General features: G+C 43.1%; 1 protein-coding gene across 4 annotated transcripts in view; it reads left to right on the top strand.

Moving 5' to 3' along the window:
- Window positions 1-12,549: 12,549 nt before the first annotated feature.
- The window catches only part of PICALM (phosphatidylinositol binding clathrin assembly protein), a 71,989-nt gene continuing 65,901 nt past the window's right edge, over window positions 12,550-18,637 (top strand). For 3 of the 4 annotated variants that reach the window (XM_072850813.1, XM_072850812.1, XM_072850814.1), the window contains exon 1: window positions 12,550-12,857. In XM_072850813.1, the coding sequence (XP_072706914.1) occupies window positions 12,728-12,857 (130 nt within the window). In that variant the 5' untranslated portion in view covers window positions 12,550-12,727. The remainder of the gene's footprint in view (window positions 12,858-18,637) is intronic. The other variant, XM_072850815.1, reaches the window with a different exon arrangement.

Raw genomic sequence — 18,637 nt, 5'->3', positions numbered from 1 at the left:
AGAAGTCGTTGCCTCGCTTAATCATTTTGAAAGGGTGAATTCTCACAATTTTTTCTAAGAACGGGGAGAAAAGCAGTGGAGTATTCCGTTTCGCATTTGTTAAATACATAAATTAGATGATCAGCCACAGGGGACTGGGAAGGGAGGAGGGCTGGAAGATAAATGGAAATTCAGTACCTGTATTTCTGTTTTAAAATAGCCTCACAATAGTTTCAAAAGACATTATTTATAGAGTACCACATGCAATAAGAGTTTAACAGGCAAGGTAGACAGAAGGGTTCAGTCCCAAAGCATGGTTCAATATTCACTGACTGGACTGCCAAAGACCACTCGCACAATTTTCACATCCCCGAACTCCCACTCTTGCCTGCACGTTCCCACCTCTCATTGCCTTTACTCTGTGCTGACACGCTTTGGAGCCACATCACAAATTGCATCAGGGAACTGTGATCCGATTGAAAAAGCAACCCTGCAAAAAAGGGCCAGCGTTATTTTTTGGTCAGATTAAGTTCCCTGGTTGGATTCATCACCCAGCAGCACAAATGCTGCATGCACAAAGGCAGCGCATGAGGAAGGGGTGGCCATAGTGGGAGGAGGAGAGGAGTGTCACAGTGTCTGCTTAAGCCACCAGCAATGCCAACAGGCTGATTATTAAACTAGTCCTCTGGTGCCTTCACCCCAATGGTCTGAGGGCAGGCTTCACTTTGGACGTGGTGAGTCGTTCCCTTCACTAAATGGCACTATTCACAGCAAAGAAAGCCCAGTGCTTGTGATTTTTGTGGGAGCCTGGAGTCATGTTACCCATGTGAGAATCTCAGCATCCCTTTGGAAAGGTCAGTTTAGCTTGAATCCCTCCTGGCTGTGGAGGAAAAAAGCATGAAAGTCATATCCTAACAGCTCAAAAAGCTGAAAACAAAGAGAATAATCTCACACCCATTAACAGCAAAAACATAATGACTGCATAGCCCATGCTATGCCAAATGTATGGCTTTTATTTAATTCTGTTTTATTAGCTATTTTGTTTGCTGTTCATTAAGGTAAAAGCAGCTTTCAATGCATCCTACTTAAGAAAGTGTGTCCCAAGAAGAGAGCAGCAGAGTGTAGGTCAGGATTAGGGGCACAAGAAGACCAAGGGGCAAACGGTTTAGGGAGGAAGGTAAGGGGGGAGAAGGAAGGAAGAGAAGGGCATAGGAAGCAAGGACAAGATGGAAGAAATGTCAGGAAGGAGACAGAGGAGACCTAAGGGTACATTTACTCCATACAATGAATGAACTAGCTGGGTTGCAGTACACACTGTAGGTATTCTAGCTCAGCAATCTATCTCATTACTACACCTACCTGCTCAGTAGGCTGCTATAGTGTGCTCTGTAGGTGCAGCCTGAATTGTATTGGCCTTGGAAAGAAAAAGAAAGACCTCTGGGAAGATGCAGGAGGTGAGGGGAGACCAATGGAAGGCGTTTAAACCTGGAGAGAAGATAATAGCTGGCTGAGCAGATGAGAAACATGGATTTTATATCTGGTTTCAGCTAGATTATGGGGAACAGGAGAGAGTTTGGGAGGCTCATTAGAAAAATTTTTTCCTGTATTTTGTCATGCATGGGCCACCCAGCTATCATAGCTAGATATTCACATGTTCTGACCAATGGAACTTTTTAATTAAACAGAGGGTTGCTTCAGCATGATGCTGTGTAAGCTTCAGTTTCAATCATCAAAGCTTCTTCTGTTCCTGTGCTACAGCAAATGCCCTTGCAGCTTCTTAGGGTGCGGAGAAGTGTCAGCACAGTTCTAAGGCAGAGCATGTGACTCCTGAGACTTGTGTCTTGCATGGGATCAAAGTTGTGTCAAAAGCCCTGTACTCATGGGAAATCCTCTTCATAATTAACATTTATATAACGACTCCTTTACTGGCCAAACAGATGTTTACATTCCTCCAGTCTGTGTTTTTAAGAGACAGTGCTGGCCAGAAGTTTTTGCAAGAGCACTGGAATTCGGTCTTTGTTTTCAGCTATGCTCCATCTACCCATGAAATGTTTAGGAAGTCTCTAAGGGGACAAATGCTCCCACACATCCCTTTGTTTGCCAAAGAACCTGGACGCATTCTGCTTTTGTTGAGAGTATGTATCAGGGAGAAGTGACAGAGAGCCTGTGGGGTGACTGAACCATCCTACCTCCCCCCACCAATGGGATATGGAGTTGGGGTAGAAAAGAGATCCGAGAATCTTTGAGGAAGGATGCCTAACAAATGTCTCTCACCTAAAGAAGTCACAGCTCTGTGGAGTGTGCTGCAAAGTGAATCAGCAGCTCTGACTTCAGGAAAGGCAAGATTTCTGCCTCACCCTCAAGTCTTTGGGGCCTTTCTTGTCTTTGTGCCTCCCGTCTTTGTGTTTATTGTCTGTAAAATGGATGGGCTATAATAATCTTCACCCACTGTGACTATCAGACACATCTTATAGACAGTCTGATGTGTATAATCATCAAAGTGTGAAAAGATGGAAACTGGTACAAGAGTAAGATGTGGTCCACTTTGCTTTCAAGTAACTCCTCTTCTGATTGCAAGTTCTCCTTCAGTCTGGCTCACAGCCCCAGAACTATCTAAATGATTTAATTTTGGCTATGATCACAACCTCACTTAGGACTGCTACAACCTCATGAAGGGTCAGAAACCCAAATTTGGGAACTATTGCCTAAGAGTGCTCATGTTCTACTGTGGTTTCTGAAGGATAGCTTTTTAACAGGCAAACCATCTGTGCAGGGGAAAGTCAGTCCTATGAAACAATGAGCTGTCCTTTCTAGGAAACAAAATTATCTGGATTAGAGAAACACCAAGAGATATGTTCTGTGATGCAATTTTGAAAAGTTCTTCAGGTAACTGTTTCTTCTAAACCTGTGAAATGTCACATCTGGGAACAAGGCAATCTTCATAATTAAGTTCTTGAAAAAAAAAATAGTAAGCATTTCTAAGGTCAGAAAAGGCCAGTAAATGTAAATTTGGTAGCTGTCTGCACATAGCCCTCTAGTATAGGGGACAGTGTTCCTCCCAAACTGAGTTGGCCTGTCTATGGAGGAGTGAATGGTGAGAATGGTGCAGCCGCCACATGCACTGATTTATTAAATATCCTTCATAACCTTACTGGCAGGAATTCAAATTGCAATTTAAAGCAGTAATTTCTCAAGGAATTTCTCAGGATTCAGTCCTCACTGCTTCAGGAAGAATCAGTTTTACCATTTTGTAACAGGACTGGTTTGAAGCCTGCATCTGATTTCATCAGAAGCTTTCTTATTGGGCTTTTCATAAGTTTTTCATGACTCTTGAGAGTATCTTTGCTTAAGGATGTGTGTTTGAGAATGACAGAATTCTGCCCTTAAATTTGCACAAGAAAGTATCTGATTAGTAAGACACTGCACAGGCAGGGACTACATCTAGGCTAGATGTTGTAAGCACTAATAAGATGTTTACTCAGTTGATGTTTGTTCCTGTTTAATGAACAATTTATCCCATGTTAATATTATACCTCTAATCTCATCGAAACCCATCTTATGCAACTGGGCACATAGACATTAAAAAGTGGTGGCCTTTAATGTCTTAACATTTGAAAATGTTCACTCAAGTTGAAACACCTTGCAATTTCATTTGTGATTAAAGACTGGATTCCCAAATCAACAAAACTATTTGTAGGGGATGATGTTACTCTGTGTCAGTAAAAATGCCAGGGTTTGGCAAAAGGAGCTTAGTGATTTCAATATGTAAGTAGTTTTCCTCAAAATTTTCATGTCACTGATAATCACTTTCTCTAGATTATGTTTCTTTCAGTAGTCCACAACTTTAAAACCGTGCTCTTCCGTTTTGTTAAAATATGTGGACTAATCTCTGGTAAACCACCATATTTGATTTAGTTGAATGTGTTTTAATAATGTTTTCGGTTAGCATACTTAGTTCATGTGCCAAGTATTACATTTTTTCATTCCCCACAAAATCAGGACAAACTGTACGTTTCCTGCTGTGTCCAAAGCCGATTTGGCTAACTTTCAGCTATGCTAATTAAAGAATACAGCAATCCTATTTTTATCTGATTTTAAAATACTACAGATACACTGCTGGCAACTTTACTTGTTTTGATGCAAAATTAGTTAATTGTGCAAAAAGTTCAGTAGTTTGTTTTCTGCTATTCATTTTCACATCCATGTACAGGCCCACACCCAGATACCATGCCATAATGCTAAGAGATGCCAAACAATTACAAAGGTTTCTCAAATCCACTTTCAGGATAAGGCTTAAGAATATAGATTTGGATAAACTTCAGTAAACAGAATGTCATGGAGCAGAAGAGAAGGTAAAAGAAAGAGACTAGCAATACCAAGGTTTAAGGGCCTTTACTGAACAAAACTTGCTACAGTACCAGAAAGTTCTGTTTTGAAAATGATTCTAATGTTTCTGAACACTTTCTTTAACCATTTAAAAAAATATTTACTAAATAATATTCATTAGCATTAAGCACTCCAGCCAACAGACTTTAAAATATTGTGGACCTAAAAAAAAATGATTGATACAATGTCCCGAGAGTAAAAGGGTTTTTTTAATGTGAAAATAAAAGCGTTAAGATTAGGCAGGCACTAAATTTGCAGTACCAGCTCCCTCCTCCTCACCTACACAATTTATTTCTATACTGCATTGGTATTTCTGGCCATACTCTTAGTTTACAGGGAAGAAACCTATTCTGTTTTGAAGTCAATGGGCATTTTTCCATAGATTCAATAGGAACAGAATTTGGCATCTGAAAGCATACTGCATGTGATGAAATATGGGCCTGCAAAGTATTTGATCTGTGGTTTTACCTGCCTACACTACTGTTTCTTTACAGCTGTTCTTAGTTAAATGTTCTTTTAGGCATCTGATCTTTCAGGTCAACAAGGTGTTGCACAAACTACTGATCTCCTCCTATTTCCTCCAATGGGGTTATGGAATCTGAATCAATTCAGTGCATCTGATACTCATTTTTGCTGGTTTTGCTGTTTTTTGGGTTGTGAGGGCTAAAAACCACCGTTGCACAGAATGTTCATCAGCATCTTGCTTTTGTAGTTCTTAGGTTTCAGCTGCTGTTGCAATGCACCAAGTCCTTAGCAATGAACAGGCTCTTGGAGAATGTTAAAAGTGAATACCAACACATGCAGGGTTAGTGTTTGACTTGAGAATATCCCAGTGCAATTTGAGAGACTATTATCCTTTCTTTTGGATCATTATTCTTTCTTTATTCCTCCGCTAGCAAGCACTGCCAACATGTCTGGCTTTCCAATGAAAAGGGACACTGTATGAAAAGGCAAGGCAGGGCTTAATTGATTAGCGAAAGCACACAGAAGAAGTGGTCCAAAGAGCAGAACTGGACAGGTGAACGCATTAGAAATAAGATACAGATCCTCTGCCGCTCTTTGCTCCTGCATTCAGATAACAATGACTAGTAAAAATTCAGGTGATCTTGCGATCTGTGGAAAGTGAATTTGTCGGCCCGCAGACAGTTGCCAGTGGAAAGGTCCACATCACACAACTTCCAACACAGTAGGCGTCTTCTGATCTGAAGTCACAGAAGTTTGTTGCTAGATTCACTTGTAGCTTTAAACCGATACGGATTTACCAGGAGACTACCAAGGGAATTTTAGCCTTATTGTAGCCCCTCTCCCACTCCACTGCTGTAGTGCTGGCAATTCACTTGTTCCCAGCGTATCACCTCATCCTCTCTCTGGTACCTCAAGCCCATCTGCAAGCGGTGGGGAGCCAGAGAGAAGGCACGACCTGAGGCAGTATGTATTCTCCTGCATTTGGCTCTCCACTGTGGGCTCTCCCTGAGGCCAATGAGCTGGCAGAAAGGTGGGTGCCCGACATATGGTTGTGAAGGGAGCGCTGTGTCCCTGCCATTCACATCTGGCCTGCATCTGTCCCTGGCCTTAGTGGAGGAAACAAGCAGAACATATAATCCAATCACTTCTAGACAGGGGTTGTGCCTGAAGCACACTATCAAGACAAGTCTGCACCACTGCTACTCAGAAAGTATTACTTTTTGAGCTCTAAGAAATAAAACTAGGAAACACAGGATGACAGAAAAGGTGAGAACAGTCACTCTGATATTGCTTGTAATTCTTTGCTTCTCAGATCATGAAAAACAAAGCAATTTTAAATATCCAGTTCATTTTTTATGCATTTCCTCCATTTCACTGAATGGAAAGCACTTTCATTTGTGTACTTGTGTGTACTGGAATGAATTAGGACAAATCCTCTACTGATTTTAAGGTTCAGAATAGCTTATACACCATCAGAATGTTGGGAAGCATTTAGTTAATGTCCTTTTCAGTGCAGCAGTTTGATTTAATCAGCATGAAGTCTGCCCACGTGTAAATGCAGTCACTGACCCCTGAAGCACAGAGCCAAACACTGATAGCCTGACTCACTCCAGCGGGCAAGATTCAGATCTCACATAAAGACCAGGCAGTGGGACCTACCTATAAGGCTTGAAACCAGCTCATTGGCATAAATGGATTTATTCATTTGAGGAAGGGAACCAGGATTTACTTTTGCTGCACAGACCCGGTCGTGAGAATACTTTTCACACATAGGTTTTCTTCTGGGTGAGAAGCCCCATTCAAGTCAGCATTGGCAGGACTGGACCCAGCTATTTACTCTCTATAGTTGGCATTGCCAGCATCAACATTTTTGTTTCAGCTCCACATCAAAATTCATGTGGGTGTAAAGCTTTCCCAGACGTAGAGCATGAGCACATGCACCTCAACATTAATGAGGGAATCTATTAAGCTCTGCTGCACGTATGTGTGTGCAAGAGTGTGAGCATAACTACCAATTATAGCTTGGCAGCAGGCTGAAGTGGCTGTTCCATTCATACCCTGCATTTTCGTTTGCTTATAACTTTCCTTAAAAATATTCCTTTGGGGCTGAAGTGTGTTATGCTTGCTTTTGGCTCAAAGGTGACTGAAGAAAATGATAGGAGCTGCTTCTGAGTTACAGGAGCCTGAAAGGAATGCAGTTCCTCCTGCACTCGCCCTGCTGGCTTGGTGCTTGTGAACTGGCAGGGGAGTGAAATGAATGACAGTGCCCTCTCAGAAGTGCCCAGAGAAGGATTCTTATCAAATGCTATCTCCTGCTGAGTCTCACGAACACTGCCAGCCTGGAACGATGGGGAGAAGTATTTGGCAGAAGGCCCTGGGTTTTCAAGACGAAACTAGAGGGAAGGGATGGAGACAGTGTCACTAGCTGGGACCGGGCCACTTGTTTTTCCTGTATGAAAGATGGTCTCCAGGAATTTTGGGCAAGTATATTGGTGTACTTGTCATGCTGGTAAGGCTGTGTTGCAAGGTTTGTTTTTCCCCTCAGAGCATCTGAGCGAATTACTGTGAGAGTGCCCGCTGCCGAGAAAGGATGTGTTAAAAAAAAAAAGTCCTTAGGAAGGAGCAGCGGGAGTGCATTAGGAATGCTTGCTGATGCGCAATGCACGGCAGACACAGGGGACAGCATACCTCTCGCTCCTCAGAGGTGTCAGTGTTTGACACATCCCGTGGAAAGTGTGAACAAAATGCAGGGGAGCTTGTTTCCTTTCTATCTCACACTCAAAAAGGCATTTGTTACACGCATTTGTCTGCTGGGTAGCAATCCTGGTTTTGAAGGCATTTGCTTATAGCCTTACTGACACAATCAATTTTGCGATGTGCAAGTTTCATGTCAGCGCAAGGAGAGAAAGGTGTTATAGCCCACAACAGAATTCAGAAGCATCACGTTTGTTTTCCACCTCTACTTAGATCTTCTCATACACATGGGAGCTCCTACGCAGGTGTCCTACTCCTATGTGTACACAGTAAAATTAGTTAAGTGGAGCTGCATGAGAAGGTGACACAAGCTGCAGAGCTCAGAATACTACGTATGAGGAAGGATGGTGGATATTGGTCTTACATAGAGAGCACAAAAGAGGAAATGTGAGAGGAACAAAAGAAACATCAAAGCTGGCACCATTTCCAGAAAGAGGGAAGAGAATTAAAAAAAGAGATGTCTGATTCAGCATGGACTTGAGGAAGTTGGCTGTGTCTGCAAGGACAAGAGGTTTGGACTAGATGTGAGGACAGAGGAGTTAGAAGAAAAGCAGGTGCTCTAAGAGGAATGCAGAGCAATAGGTGATTTCAGCAGGAATGTTCTGGATAGGCTCAAGGTGGGTATTTAGATGGAAGAGGGTGATGTATTTGAAGCAGGAATGAACTGAGCATGGAATAATGATCATAAGGAACGGGAGGGGCTGAGTACTTTAAATTTGAAGGATCAGAAACACAATTTCATACAGATTGGATACAAGAGAAGCAAAAGTAAAATCTGGCAGGTCATCATGTAACACATGGGCAAGAGGAATGTTGGACATCTAGAGTAATGGAAAGGGTATCAATTAAAAAAGCAGCCCAACTCTGTTGTGCGTTGTGGCTATTTTGCAATATTCCAGCAGTCCTCAATGGTTGTGCCTCCTCCTCCCCCCAAATGCCATCTGGCCACTCTGCATACCTCTGGTCGTGTTGGCAGCGCGAGTGAGTAATGCGAACCACACGCCTGGGCTACTCTATTTCACTGTGCCACTAACAAGTGTCACTTTGACCGTAACTTTTCTATGTCCCAGTTTCTTTTTGTTTATCTTCTTAGAGGTGCTACAAGAACAAATTAATTATTGCCTATAAAATTATTTGATTAAGTTGCTATGGTGACGCAAATTATATTGAATTCTTCTTATAGTCAAGCTGGAGTATGACTCTAAATGTCTTTCATAGAAAAGCAACATTGGGTAAATCTTTGCCAAACTCTTGGAAAATGGTTTTGAAATTATTATACTGCAGTTAAATGGGCAGAGTTCTACTAGGCTGGGCAAAATCAGGCTACTCAAAAGTGCATCAATAACCTTAGATTGCTGTATACAGTCAGCGCGCGGCCTGGTTCTAGCTGTGCAGCTGCTCTGGAGTTCTACGTTGCCAGAGGTGCACGGGAAATGAACCATATAGTCCTAAGAAGCCATGGACACAGGCATATGTCATAGCTGGCTACATTCGGGAAGCCAAAGAGCTGGTGTTTTCCGTTTCCTACAGTCTATTCTTCTCTATATGTTCTGTCTCTGACTCAAACAGATGCTAACTTCCTGGGGCTGACATCAAATTCACCTTTCCTTAAAAGTTGGGGAAAATACTATAACCCTTAACAAGCAAAGGAAACTATGGTGATCCTTGAAATGGGTCATGGGAAACATCTGGATTGTAGCATGTTTCTAAATCATTTATTCAACACTGAAGGAGTGTTTCCCAACCTTATTCAGGTGGCTTCGCTGCCTCTGGTTTTCCTCCCCATTGCCTCCTTGCCCCATCGCTGTCCCTCTTACCATTCCCTCCTTGCCCCATTGCTGTCCCTCTTACCATTCCCTTCAGCAGTTCCATCTCTGCTCCATCGGCCCAGCCCTATTTCAAGTTTTTTGCCTCTCTGCAACTTTTCTTTGTCAGCCCCCTTCACTTCCCAGATCATGGTTGCTGGCTTTTTGTTGCTGTTTCCAGATATGCCCTCAAATCCTCCGTAGTGAGCCTGCTACAGCTTATTAGCCTGTGCTCAGCTTTGTGCCTCACCAGTTTTGTGCCCCGGAAGGGCTAATAGACCTGAAATTCAGCCAAAACACCTGTTTTAAATCTGAAGCTACATCCGATTAATAGTGGCCCTCAACCCACAGCTTTCCTAATCGTTTGCAACAGTACGAAGCGTGGAGGAAGGGCATGGATGCCAGCAGCACTGTGAACACCAAAGCACCCAGTGGGATTGCAGGCATTGCAGTGTGGCAGGCACCACACGGAGTAGAAATGACACTGTTGCAAGAAAGTGATATACATAATAAATTACAGAGGTCGTGCTGAGGCAAGGTTTTCAGCGCTATACAATACACATGGGGAGAAACAGCCCTGTCAGCTTGTCTGTCCTTCCAGGATAGCTGGATGCCAGTGAAACACTGACACTTTTGGGAGCTTGTGAATGCAAGAGACAGCGTTTTCACAGGAGCTGGATCCAGACTCTGGAAGAACTTTTCACAAGAGAAAAGAATGTTGTTTAGCTTTGCCACTTTGCTAAATATAGGACTCCTATCTTTGCATTAGTTTCTCTTCAGATATGTACTCCTTCCTCCTTTCATTCTCAAGCACACCCAGGCACACAAACAAAAACAAGCGAGTTATAAGCTAATCAAACTTGTTTTCTTCAGGTTGGAAAATAAAAGAGATAATATTTTGATTTCAATTTCCAAATCTTTGGGAGGTGCTCAGATATTATCTACCACAGTGCTTCAAGCTCCTCACTGTAATGGTATCAAGTGCTTCCCAAGCAATCAAAAAGCAAGAAACAATTACAAAAATATGTTTTCCCATCACTTCTCTCTCCCATTTCTGCTTATGAACAAAAAATTACAAAAGTATGTTTTCCCATCACTTCTCTCTCCCATTTCTGCTTATGAACAAAAATAACGAGCAGCATTTTTAAGTGAGTGGGGTAAAACTGTGAGCTTGCTGTGCATATGAAGAGCTGTAAAAAGGCTAAATTTATTTTCGGTTTTGGACCTCTAAGACCGAGGTCACTTTTTGTCCCCTTAGGAATGAGATATTTTGTCCAAATCTGGTCTCAGTAACTCCTAAAGTCACCAGCTTCCTCTCTTTGGATAGTTTTGCTGTTCCTGGAGAAAGCAACGGGCATAATCAGAGAAGAACTGATGGAGCCGAAATTACTTAGGCCATTTCCATGGAACTTCTCCAAATAGAAAGCAAGAGTTCTTGAAGTGGGGTGTTGAAATCCTGGTCCTAGCTGAAGTTAGCATAAAAAATACCAGCAGTGTCAAAATTATTTGTATCTCTGATTTACAGTATAATTTGGAAACAATACAAAAAGATGACGTATTCACAGCGATATACGTTGCTGCATCAATAGCCTATAGCAGTCTCAGCATTTTCATGGCGCGAAGCTTTATGCTAAAGCTGTCTTATCTCAGAGTCTGCTGCTGTATATGTCAGTGATTTATTTCTTCAGCATGGATGTTTGGGACTCCCGAAGCAGTTCAGCAGGAGCTGAGAAATACAAACACGACAGCATCTTCAAAGAGCTTAGCATTATGAAAGAAGCAAGTTCTACATGTGCAAGCACTCATTCCACACACACAGCAATGGCATTATTTGGGTTCAGCTTTCGCCAGATGTCCTTCCTCTGACACCAATTTTCCTTACGCATTATAAACAGATAATCCTACTTATATATCCTGTCAAGCAGACAGAGCCAAGTATCGTTTGTATACTGCTTCTGTTTAAGTTGCCTAATAAATATTTCAGTGGCTTCATGGATGAGGGACAGTTCCAAGACAACTCATCAGGAGGCACTTCTGGGAGAGGAAGAACATTTGTCTGCTGGAATCCTGTGGTTTCGCTGTATTATTCGCTGCTGTACATTCAGGAAGGAGGAGAAGAGCCCTGTTGTAGCAAGTAATGAAAGTTGCAGATAGCTGGGAGGCTGTGACTGCACTTTGGCAATGCACAGTAGGAGGTAACGACTCCAGTAGCTGGTCCTCATTGTCCTCCACTGCGTCTGGGTCATATAGGTACCAGGTTTACAGAAAGTACCTTAAAGAACAGTTAGCTAAATTTTATGAACAGAAACATTAAGTAACTTTGTACAAAATCCCAACAAGCCAAGACAGAGCCATGGGCTAAGAGACATGAGCCCTGAGAAGCATCAGCTGAGTAGCAAAGCAGTGGAGGGCTGATCATGAAACACCTGAAAACCACCAATTTCTTACGCTTGCTGTGATGTACGTTTGAGAAATTTTTGGCAAGCTTTCAAATAAGTCTGAGGGGAAGCACGATCACAGCAACCACACAGGTCCAAACTCCTCATTGCCTGTGAGCAGATCTTCCCTTTACACTTTCATTGTCTGAGGTGACACTGAAGGAGTTTCCACAAAACTCCCCAAGCTGAGGAATACAGAAGCTTCCTTCGGGGCGGAGACGCCCCGCTTGCTCCACGAGATTTTACACAGCGTTTTAACCCGCCCTGCTGAACCGAACCAGGGCCCTACCAAGGCTCCCACCCACCCACCCACCCACCGCTCCCCCTCGGGCATCGCCCAGCTCTGGGGGGCTGTGCCCGTCCCCCTCCCCTTCGCCCCCTCCTGCGGCCCTGGGCGCTGAGGGGACGGAGCTCTCACCGGCCCCCGCCCCAACGCTCGCCCCGCAACGGCCCCAGCCCGCCACACCCGCGCGCGGCGCCACGTGACCCCCCGCCCGCCTGGCTGCAGCGAGCAGCTTCGCGCGGGGCGCGCCGGCGAGGAGGGGCGGTGCGTGTCACGTGGGCGGGGCGCCGCGGATCACGTGATGCGGGCGGCCCGGAAAGATCCGAGGAGGAGCTCCGTCGCCGCCATTTTCCTGCGGCGCCCAGTGTGTGTCCCCTGTCCCCGGCCGAGCGGAAGGCGCGCAGGGGGAGGGGACGGCGGCTGGGGGAGGGGGGTGGGAGGAGGAGGAGGGGTCCCTGCTCGGGTGACAGGTCCGTCCCTGAGGGCGGAGCGGGGGCCGCCTGCGGCACGGCGGGGTGAGGAGTCCGTGTAGCTCCATCCCCCGGCTAGTCCTCCCGTCCCGGCCCCTGAGGAGGGAGCGGAGCCGCTCTCGGTTCCAGCGCCGCCAGCAACCCGCCATGTCCGGCCAAAGCCTCACCGACCGCATCACGGCGGCGCAGCACAGCGTGACCGGCTCGGCGGTCTCGAAAACCGTCTGCAAGGCCACGACCCACGAGGTCATGGGGCCCAAGAAGAAGCACCTGGACTGTGAGTACCGGGGAGGGATGGCGGCCGCAGGGCTTTCCCCGCGCGTCCCGCCGGGCTCCCCCCTGTCTCGGGGTCCTGTGGAGCGGAGTACCCGCTGTGGGGCTGCCTCCTTTCCCACCGGCCTCGCGGGGACGTGAAGCCTCGTCAGGCGGAGGAGCTCTGTGTGTTTCAGCGTAGGACATTCTCATGGGGGGGGGGAATCGGGGACGTGGCGATGGAGTGCTTGGGAGAGGCTGTTCGATATGTCTGCTCTCCAGAACGGGCCTTATTAGCTCTGCCCTATGCACAGGGCCCTGGACAATGTGAGCTTCTGAAGGACGGGACTTGCCCCATACCCCTTTCTTGGAGAGAGGGATCCACAGAGGCCAAGCAGAGGAATGGGTTGTAATTTCCTTACTAATTGATCTCATTGGTGTTTTACTAGGGCAGCACTCCCCCGTTCTGTAGAGGAGGTCCAGGAGTTTCAAGAAGGAATAGCTGATCAGTTATTTTAATTCTTTCCCAGATTGTCTACTAGGAAAAAAAAATAATGGCTTTTCTATCGTTCTTGTAACTCTTCCACATAGAAGAATGTGAAATGAGTGCTTGAGGGGCTAATCTCTTTCAGTAAGGGTGTTCTTCTTAGTCTTATCTTTTGTAGTCTGTCTCCTTCACTTGGGAAGATGGGCCTAAGAGGACTTCTTTAGCCCTTCAGTACCTGAGCTTAACATCCCATACAGGGACTGGCCATTTTTCAGCTTCTGTTAGAAATAGATCTAAGGTGGGAAGGTTTTCTATCAACTCTGTTCCATCCAGGTGATTATGAAGAGAATGATGAGCACCGAAGTTCATGTTAGTGTGTCTCCCGCTACGCTGTAAGGTCACAGGACTGAGGATGTTCTTGGCTTGAATACCTGATTATCTTGCATCTATTTATTCCAGACCTTTTAAGGACCTTTCTCTCCCCTCCCCCCTCCTTCACTTCCCCCAATATGTAATGGAAGATACTGGAGAGAGATGTGTGGCTATGCCTTCTATATGCGTGCTTTCTCCTTTCCTCCCACCCACGTCTGTGAGGCGAAGGTTGGGACTTCATGTGTCTTGCATTTGTGCCTTCTGAGTCGCTCTGTATCCAAATGAGAAGACCAGATGATAGTCCTAGGATTAATTGTACTGTAGTTATTTCTTCTTTCCACCAAAACATATCTGACTTAAACTTTTAAGAAATTATTGTTCTGCAAGTACCTGAGAGGGATATGATCAATTTTTTAGGGTAGCCCCAGAACAGCTGCCTTGGTTTCTTTCTGGTATTCCCTCTTCCATTTCATCTCTTGCCTGAAGACTGAGTAGTAACTGAGTGGCTTTGTTATTTTTGGTCAGCCCAGGGTGTCAGAAGGCTTTGGGCTTTAAGTAACTTAGTCTCAGGTAGAGAAAACACGTTGTCATATGGCGTATGTATGAACTCGTGGTGTTACTGGATTTCACACAACAGAAGGGAAGCTTTCTGGAAAAAAACTTTGTTGGGTTTAGCCTGGAATAGTGCTAAAAGTACAGTTTCAGTAATAGGGCATTTAGCAGCTGAATTATTTCACGGTATAAGCTTTATGAAAAAGAACATCAAACTGACCAGACAACTGCTCTTCAGACTGGCATGTGTATGCAAGGGTGGTGTTCTGAAAAAGGTTGCTAGGGGACATCCTAATTGAGACCTATAGGATGCTGCTGTAGAAGAGTGCTTGAACTTCCTTAGAAAGCTATCTGGTAGTGGCTGGATGAGGAGCCCATATCTGTATTTCCCTTGTCTACTCTAGACTGTCAAAGGTCCCAGGTCCTGCCTCTTTGTCAGAGAATTCTTTTATCAGAGCAAAGCAAACTTGGTTTTTTATTAGTTTTACCACTAGTCACTTTTTTTTAGTGGTTAAAATAGATCATGGGTAGATAAGCTTTGTATGCTGCCCTAAATAAGTTTGGGAGTCTCTGTTCCTGGCATCAGGAAATGACACACTGTTTTGTGTTTTGAAAATTTTCTTTGTTCGTATCATTTATGATTGTATGTTTAAAAATGAATGCTTTTTGCAAGCCCCACCTCTGAATTATTTGCACATACCTTCCTTTTACAACAGTTTAACTACTAGATAAGTCCTATGAACTGACATCTCACTGTGAATGACAATCAATATACCATACCAGTCTTCATAGGTGGCATGCTTCTTAAATATTTTTCTAATTAGTGTTTGCTGTGGCTTAACCCCACACAGCACTATACCAGCTACTAGGAGGAAAATTAACTCTATCCCAGCTGAAACCAGGACAGTGTTTATTGTGATAATGACAGTTAAAACTTACTTTGTTAAAGGTTGTGTCCTGGATAAGTTGATAACCTGAGTTTTCTAATACTGTCCTGGAATGAAGTCTTAGTTTTGTAGCAATTTCTGTGACCATGACAGACATTCTTGTTAACGTGATATTTGTATTGCTTGTACAGATCTCAAAATTTCTGACTGTCCTGTTTCTGAAATTCTTTCTTTATTAAGCTTGAGCCGTTATGACCACGTTTAAGTAGCTCAGCCTCACATTAACTCACACAAATGGGGGGAAATCCAACACAGGTACCTGTGCACATCATTATTCCTATCCTTATTTATCTTGCTCTTGACTGTCTGTGGAGTTCCAAAACTGAAGTGCTCCCCCACCTAGGTTTGTATATTTCCTCTGAGTTTCCCTCAGTGACCATTACCTTAATAATGAAAGAATGTAAAAAGGCAATCTTAGCCCATAATGATAAAAATATAATCTACTCCAAAGAATGTTCTTTCTCTCCCATTACAAAGCTTAGTTTCTTATTTGATTTGAGGGGGAAAGAATTACAATTCTAATTTACAAGTGGACATGGCTTATGACAGGTAACAACAATCACTGTACGGACATATACTTGCACTCCGGATATGCTTTTTCTCCTGTTTTGGAGACCCGGTCTTATAGCTGGGATAAGGGGTCCCTGTTTTGTAATCTAGGTGCTGCTTTTGTAATGATGGATTACTTGTTTTACAGTAATCAGACAGGTTTGATAGTCTTGAAACCCTCCAAGCATAGTTCATGAAATTTCTTTTACAAAAAACCTAGTTTCACTAGGACTTTGTCCTAGTTTTCACACCTCTCTGAGCAGTGATGTCTCAAAACTGGTTTGTGGGTTTAACTCATACGCTGTGATTTATGCAGCCCTTTCTTTTGCCTTTAGCTTTTGGTTGCTATGTTCAGTGCTGTATAGTGATGCTAAGAACAAGTGCTTTAGGTTGTTTGAATGTAAATGGTGCTGGAAAACTTGTTGCCAGATTTCACTTTTTTTTTTACATGATTCTGTTAGGGGTGGTGGTGCTTCCATAGGTTTACGTGGTGGATAATTCATATTAGGAAAACCAGAAGACACATAGTTAATGCCAAGTAGGAGGTTTCACTAGGTCAGTTCAGTGAAACCGCTGTAGCAGTGATATCTCAGTAGCATAAAAATATTTGTGTACGTGTGCCTGTTGTGGAGTGTAGTTAAAACAGCTTTGATGTGAAACACGTTTAGGGTTGGGTTCTTGAATGAGTATGGCATAGTAACCCTATCTGCTTGTAGCTAATGGAGTAGCGCTCTTTAAAGGAGAATGTGGATGGATGGCTTGGAAGGAAGTTGCAGTGCTGTAATTATCCATTCTTAACAGGAAATCTCTCTATAGTTATGCCAGAGTGTAACTTCCTTGACTTATTGTGAAGAAAAATCAGTATTTTTAAGGAAGATGGTAAACCAGCACCCTGCCCTGTGTTGTGTAGATGTTTGAGAAGCTATGTAAGTGAAAGTAAACTTAATTGAGCTTGTTGGGAACTTAATTCCCAAGTTCCTGGTGTCAGCTGTTTTGGTTTTGTCTAGAGGCTACTACTAGCACAATTAAAAGTCCAGCTAAAGACTTGCTTTATGTCTGTGCTGAGGATGGCTTCTGTTTCCAAATGAGATGGTATGCAGAAGGTATCTTGCAGAACTGAGGGACAAGGATCATTGCTTTTCCCTGTATCTGACAAGAGATTTGTAGTAAAGCTGGGAAAAAAAACCCTAGTGTCTTAAATGCTTACCTGCCTTTACATACTGAAGTGTAACTGGGTTATTTCAGTGATGTGGTGAGTTAACTCCTGGTGTCTGTGGATACTACTGTGTTCTCCAGTAGAAATAGATTATCCACATTCCTTTTATGGTATCGTAGTACTTCACCAAAGTCATATTTTCTTTCTGGTTTTGGCAGGATTACCTGAAGTTTCTCGTGGCTTTGCTTCCCATTTTATAGTCGACTTAAATTTCTGGAGGCAGTCCATTGTTGTTTTTGCTTAGAACTGTTCTGTGTAACTGTAATTATTTCAAATACAGATAATTGCATTATTACAGCTTTCTTTTGAAGTATTAATTTTTTCTCTCTGAGTTCTTCCATGATTCCTTTGTAATTTCTTCCTTAGCCAACTTTTCCTAACTTTTTACTAGAATTCCTTTGGAATATTTGTTTGTGCCTTTTACTAGAGTACGAGAACTATCATACTCCTCTAGACTGCCAGAGGGCCAATTTTCTACCACAGCTGCTCATTTGCAGAAAGAATAGCCATTTAGTTCTGCAGCTGTTGTTTTATTTTACTTAGCCTGAAGCAGTATTCTACTTTGGATGAAGTAAGAGGCAGGAACTAAGGAGGAGAAGCTGTAGGACACCTGCAATCAGCTTGCTGTGTGAATCTTCATACTGCTATTGTTTCCCATCAGCTGTGGTTACTCAGGTGTCATGTAACTTTGGGCTGCGGCTCTAGTTGTGATTTTTGTAATTTTTTTTTTATGGTGCAGTCATCTCTATCTTCTAAAAGTGATGCTTGGAAGAGGCATTATTTTGCAGTTCAGCCTGTGACCTAATTATCTATTTCAGTCTTTACTTCCTAATCTTAAGGTCAGTTTTTGATCTGTAGATGTGAAAGTTTTAAGTTGTTCCTAGTGACTTGGCTCACAAAGTAACACTAGTTTGCGTAATAATACAAAAGACATGACTTATCCAACAAGGAATTTAAAGCTTCTCTTTTTTGCATTGTGTATGTTGTCTTATGTAAAGTTCATGGTCAGTACACTACAGTAGAAGTGACGCTGGTAGAATGCTGGGAAAGTTCACTTGTAAAACGTTGCTGACTTCTTGCTCTCCCTGGAAAATGCAACATGTTCTCTGAAGCAGAGACACCTTTTGTATTTGAAAGCTTAATTTTTTTAACAGCCTTCTTAAATTTAAGTTTCTCAATATATTTAAAATCTTTTCACTCATTAATTCTCAAACATCAATTACTTCTTTAAAAATAGCCAAGTTACTACTGGTCGGATATGCACAATCTTATTTTCTGTAAACTGTGCAGAAGCTGTTCCTCGAGCATGTTAGAAGAGTCAGGTAAGTATTGTAAATGACTTGTTTATAAAATCTTGAAGTCCTGTAGTGGGACAGTTATTAAACATTTCCAAATAGTTCATAATACAAGTTTAAAGCAATAATCTCAAGTATGTCGTCTTACTTCTGAGTATCTTGGCGAACTCTTCTGCTGCAGCAATGAAAACTTTGCTTTGTGTCAAAGAACTGGTTTTTGTGTCCACCAGTATGAGTTTAAGCATTTAGATTTCCTGCTGGTTGAAGTCTCAACGCTAGAAGTAGTTGTAATTTGGAGCTGAATGTCATCTTGCAAAGGCTTAGGTAGCAGAAAGATTTTATTACTGATTACGTCTGCACCGGATTAGAAGTAAACAAGAAATAACT

This window comes from Ciconia boyciana, chromosome 1 (genome assembly GCF_034638445.1).
Source record: "Ciconia boyciana chromosome 1, ASM3463844v1, whole genome shotgun sequence".
Lineage (NCBI taxonomy): Eukaryota > Metazoa > Chordata > Aves > Ciconiiformes > Ciconiidae > Ciconia > Ciconia boyciana.
This window is presented reverse-complemented; position numbering and strand designations above follow the sequence as displayed.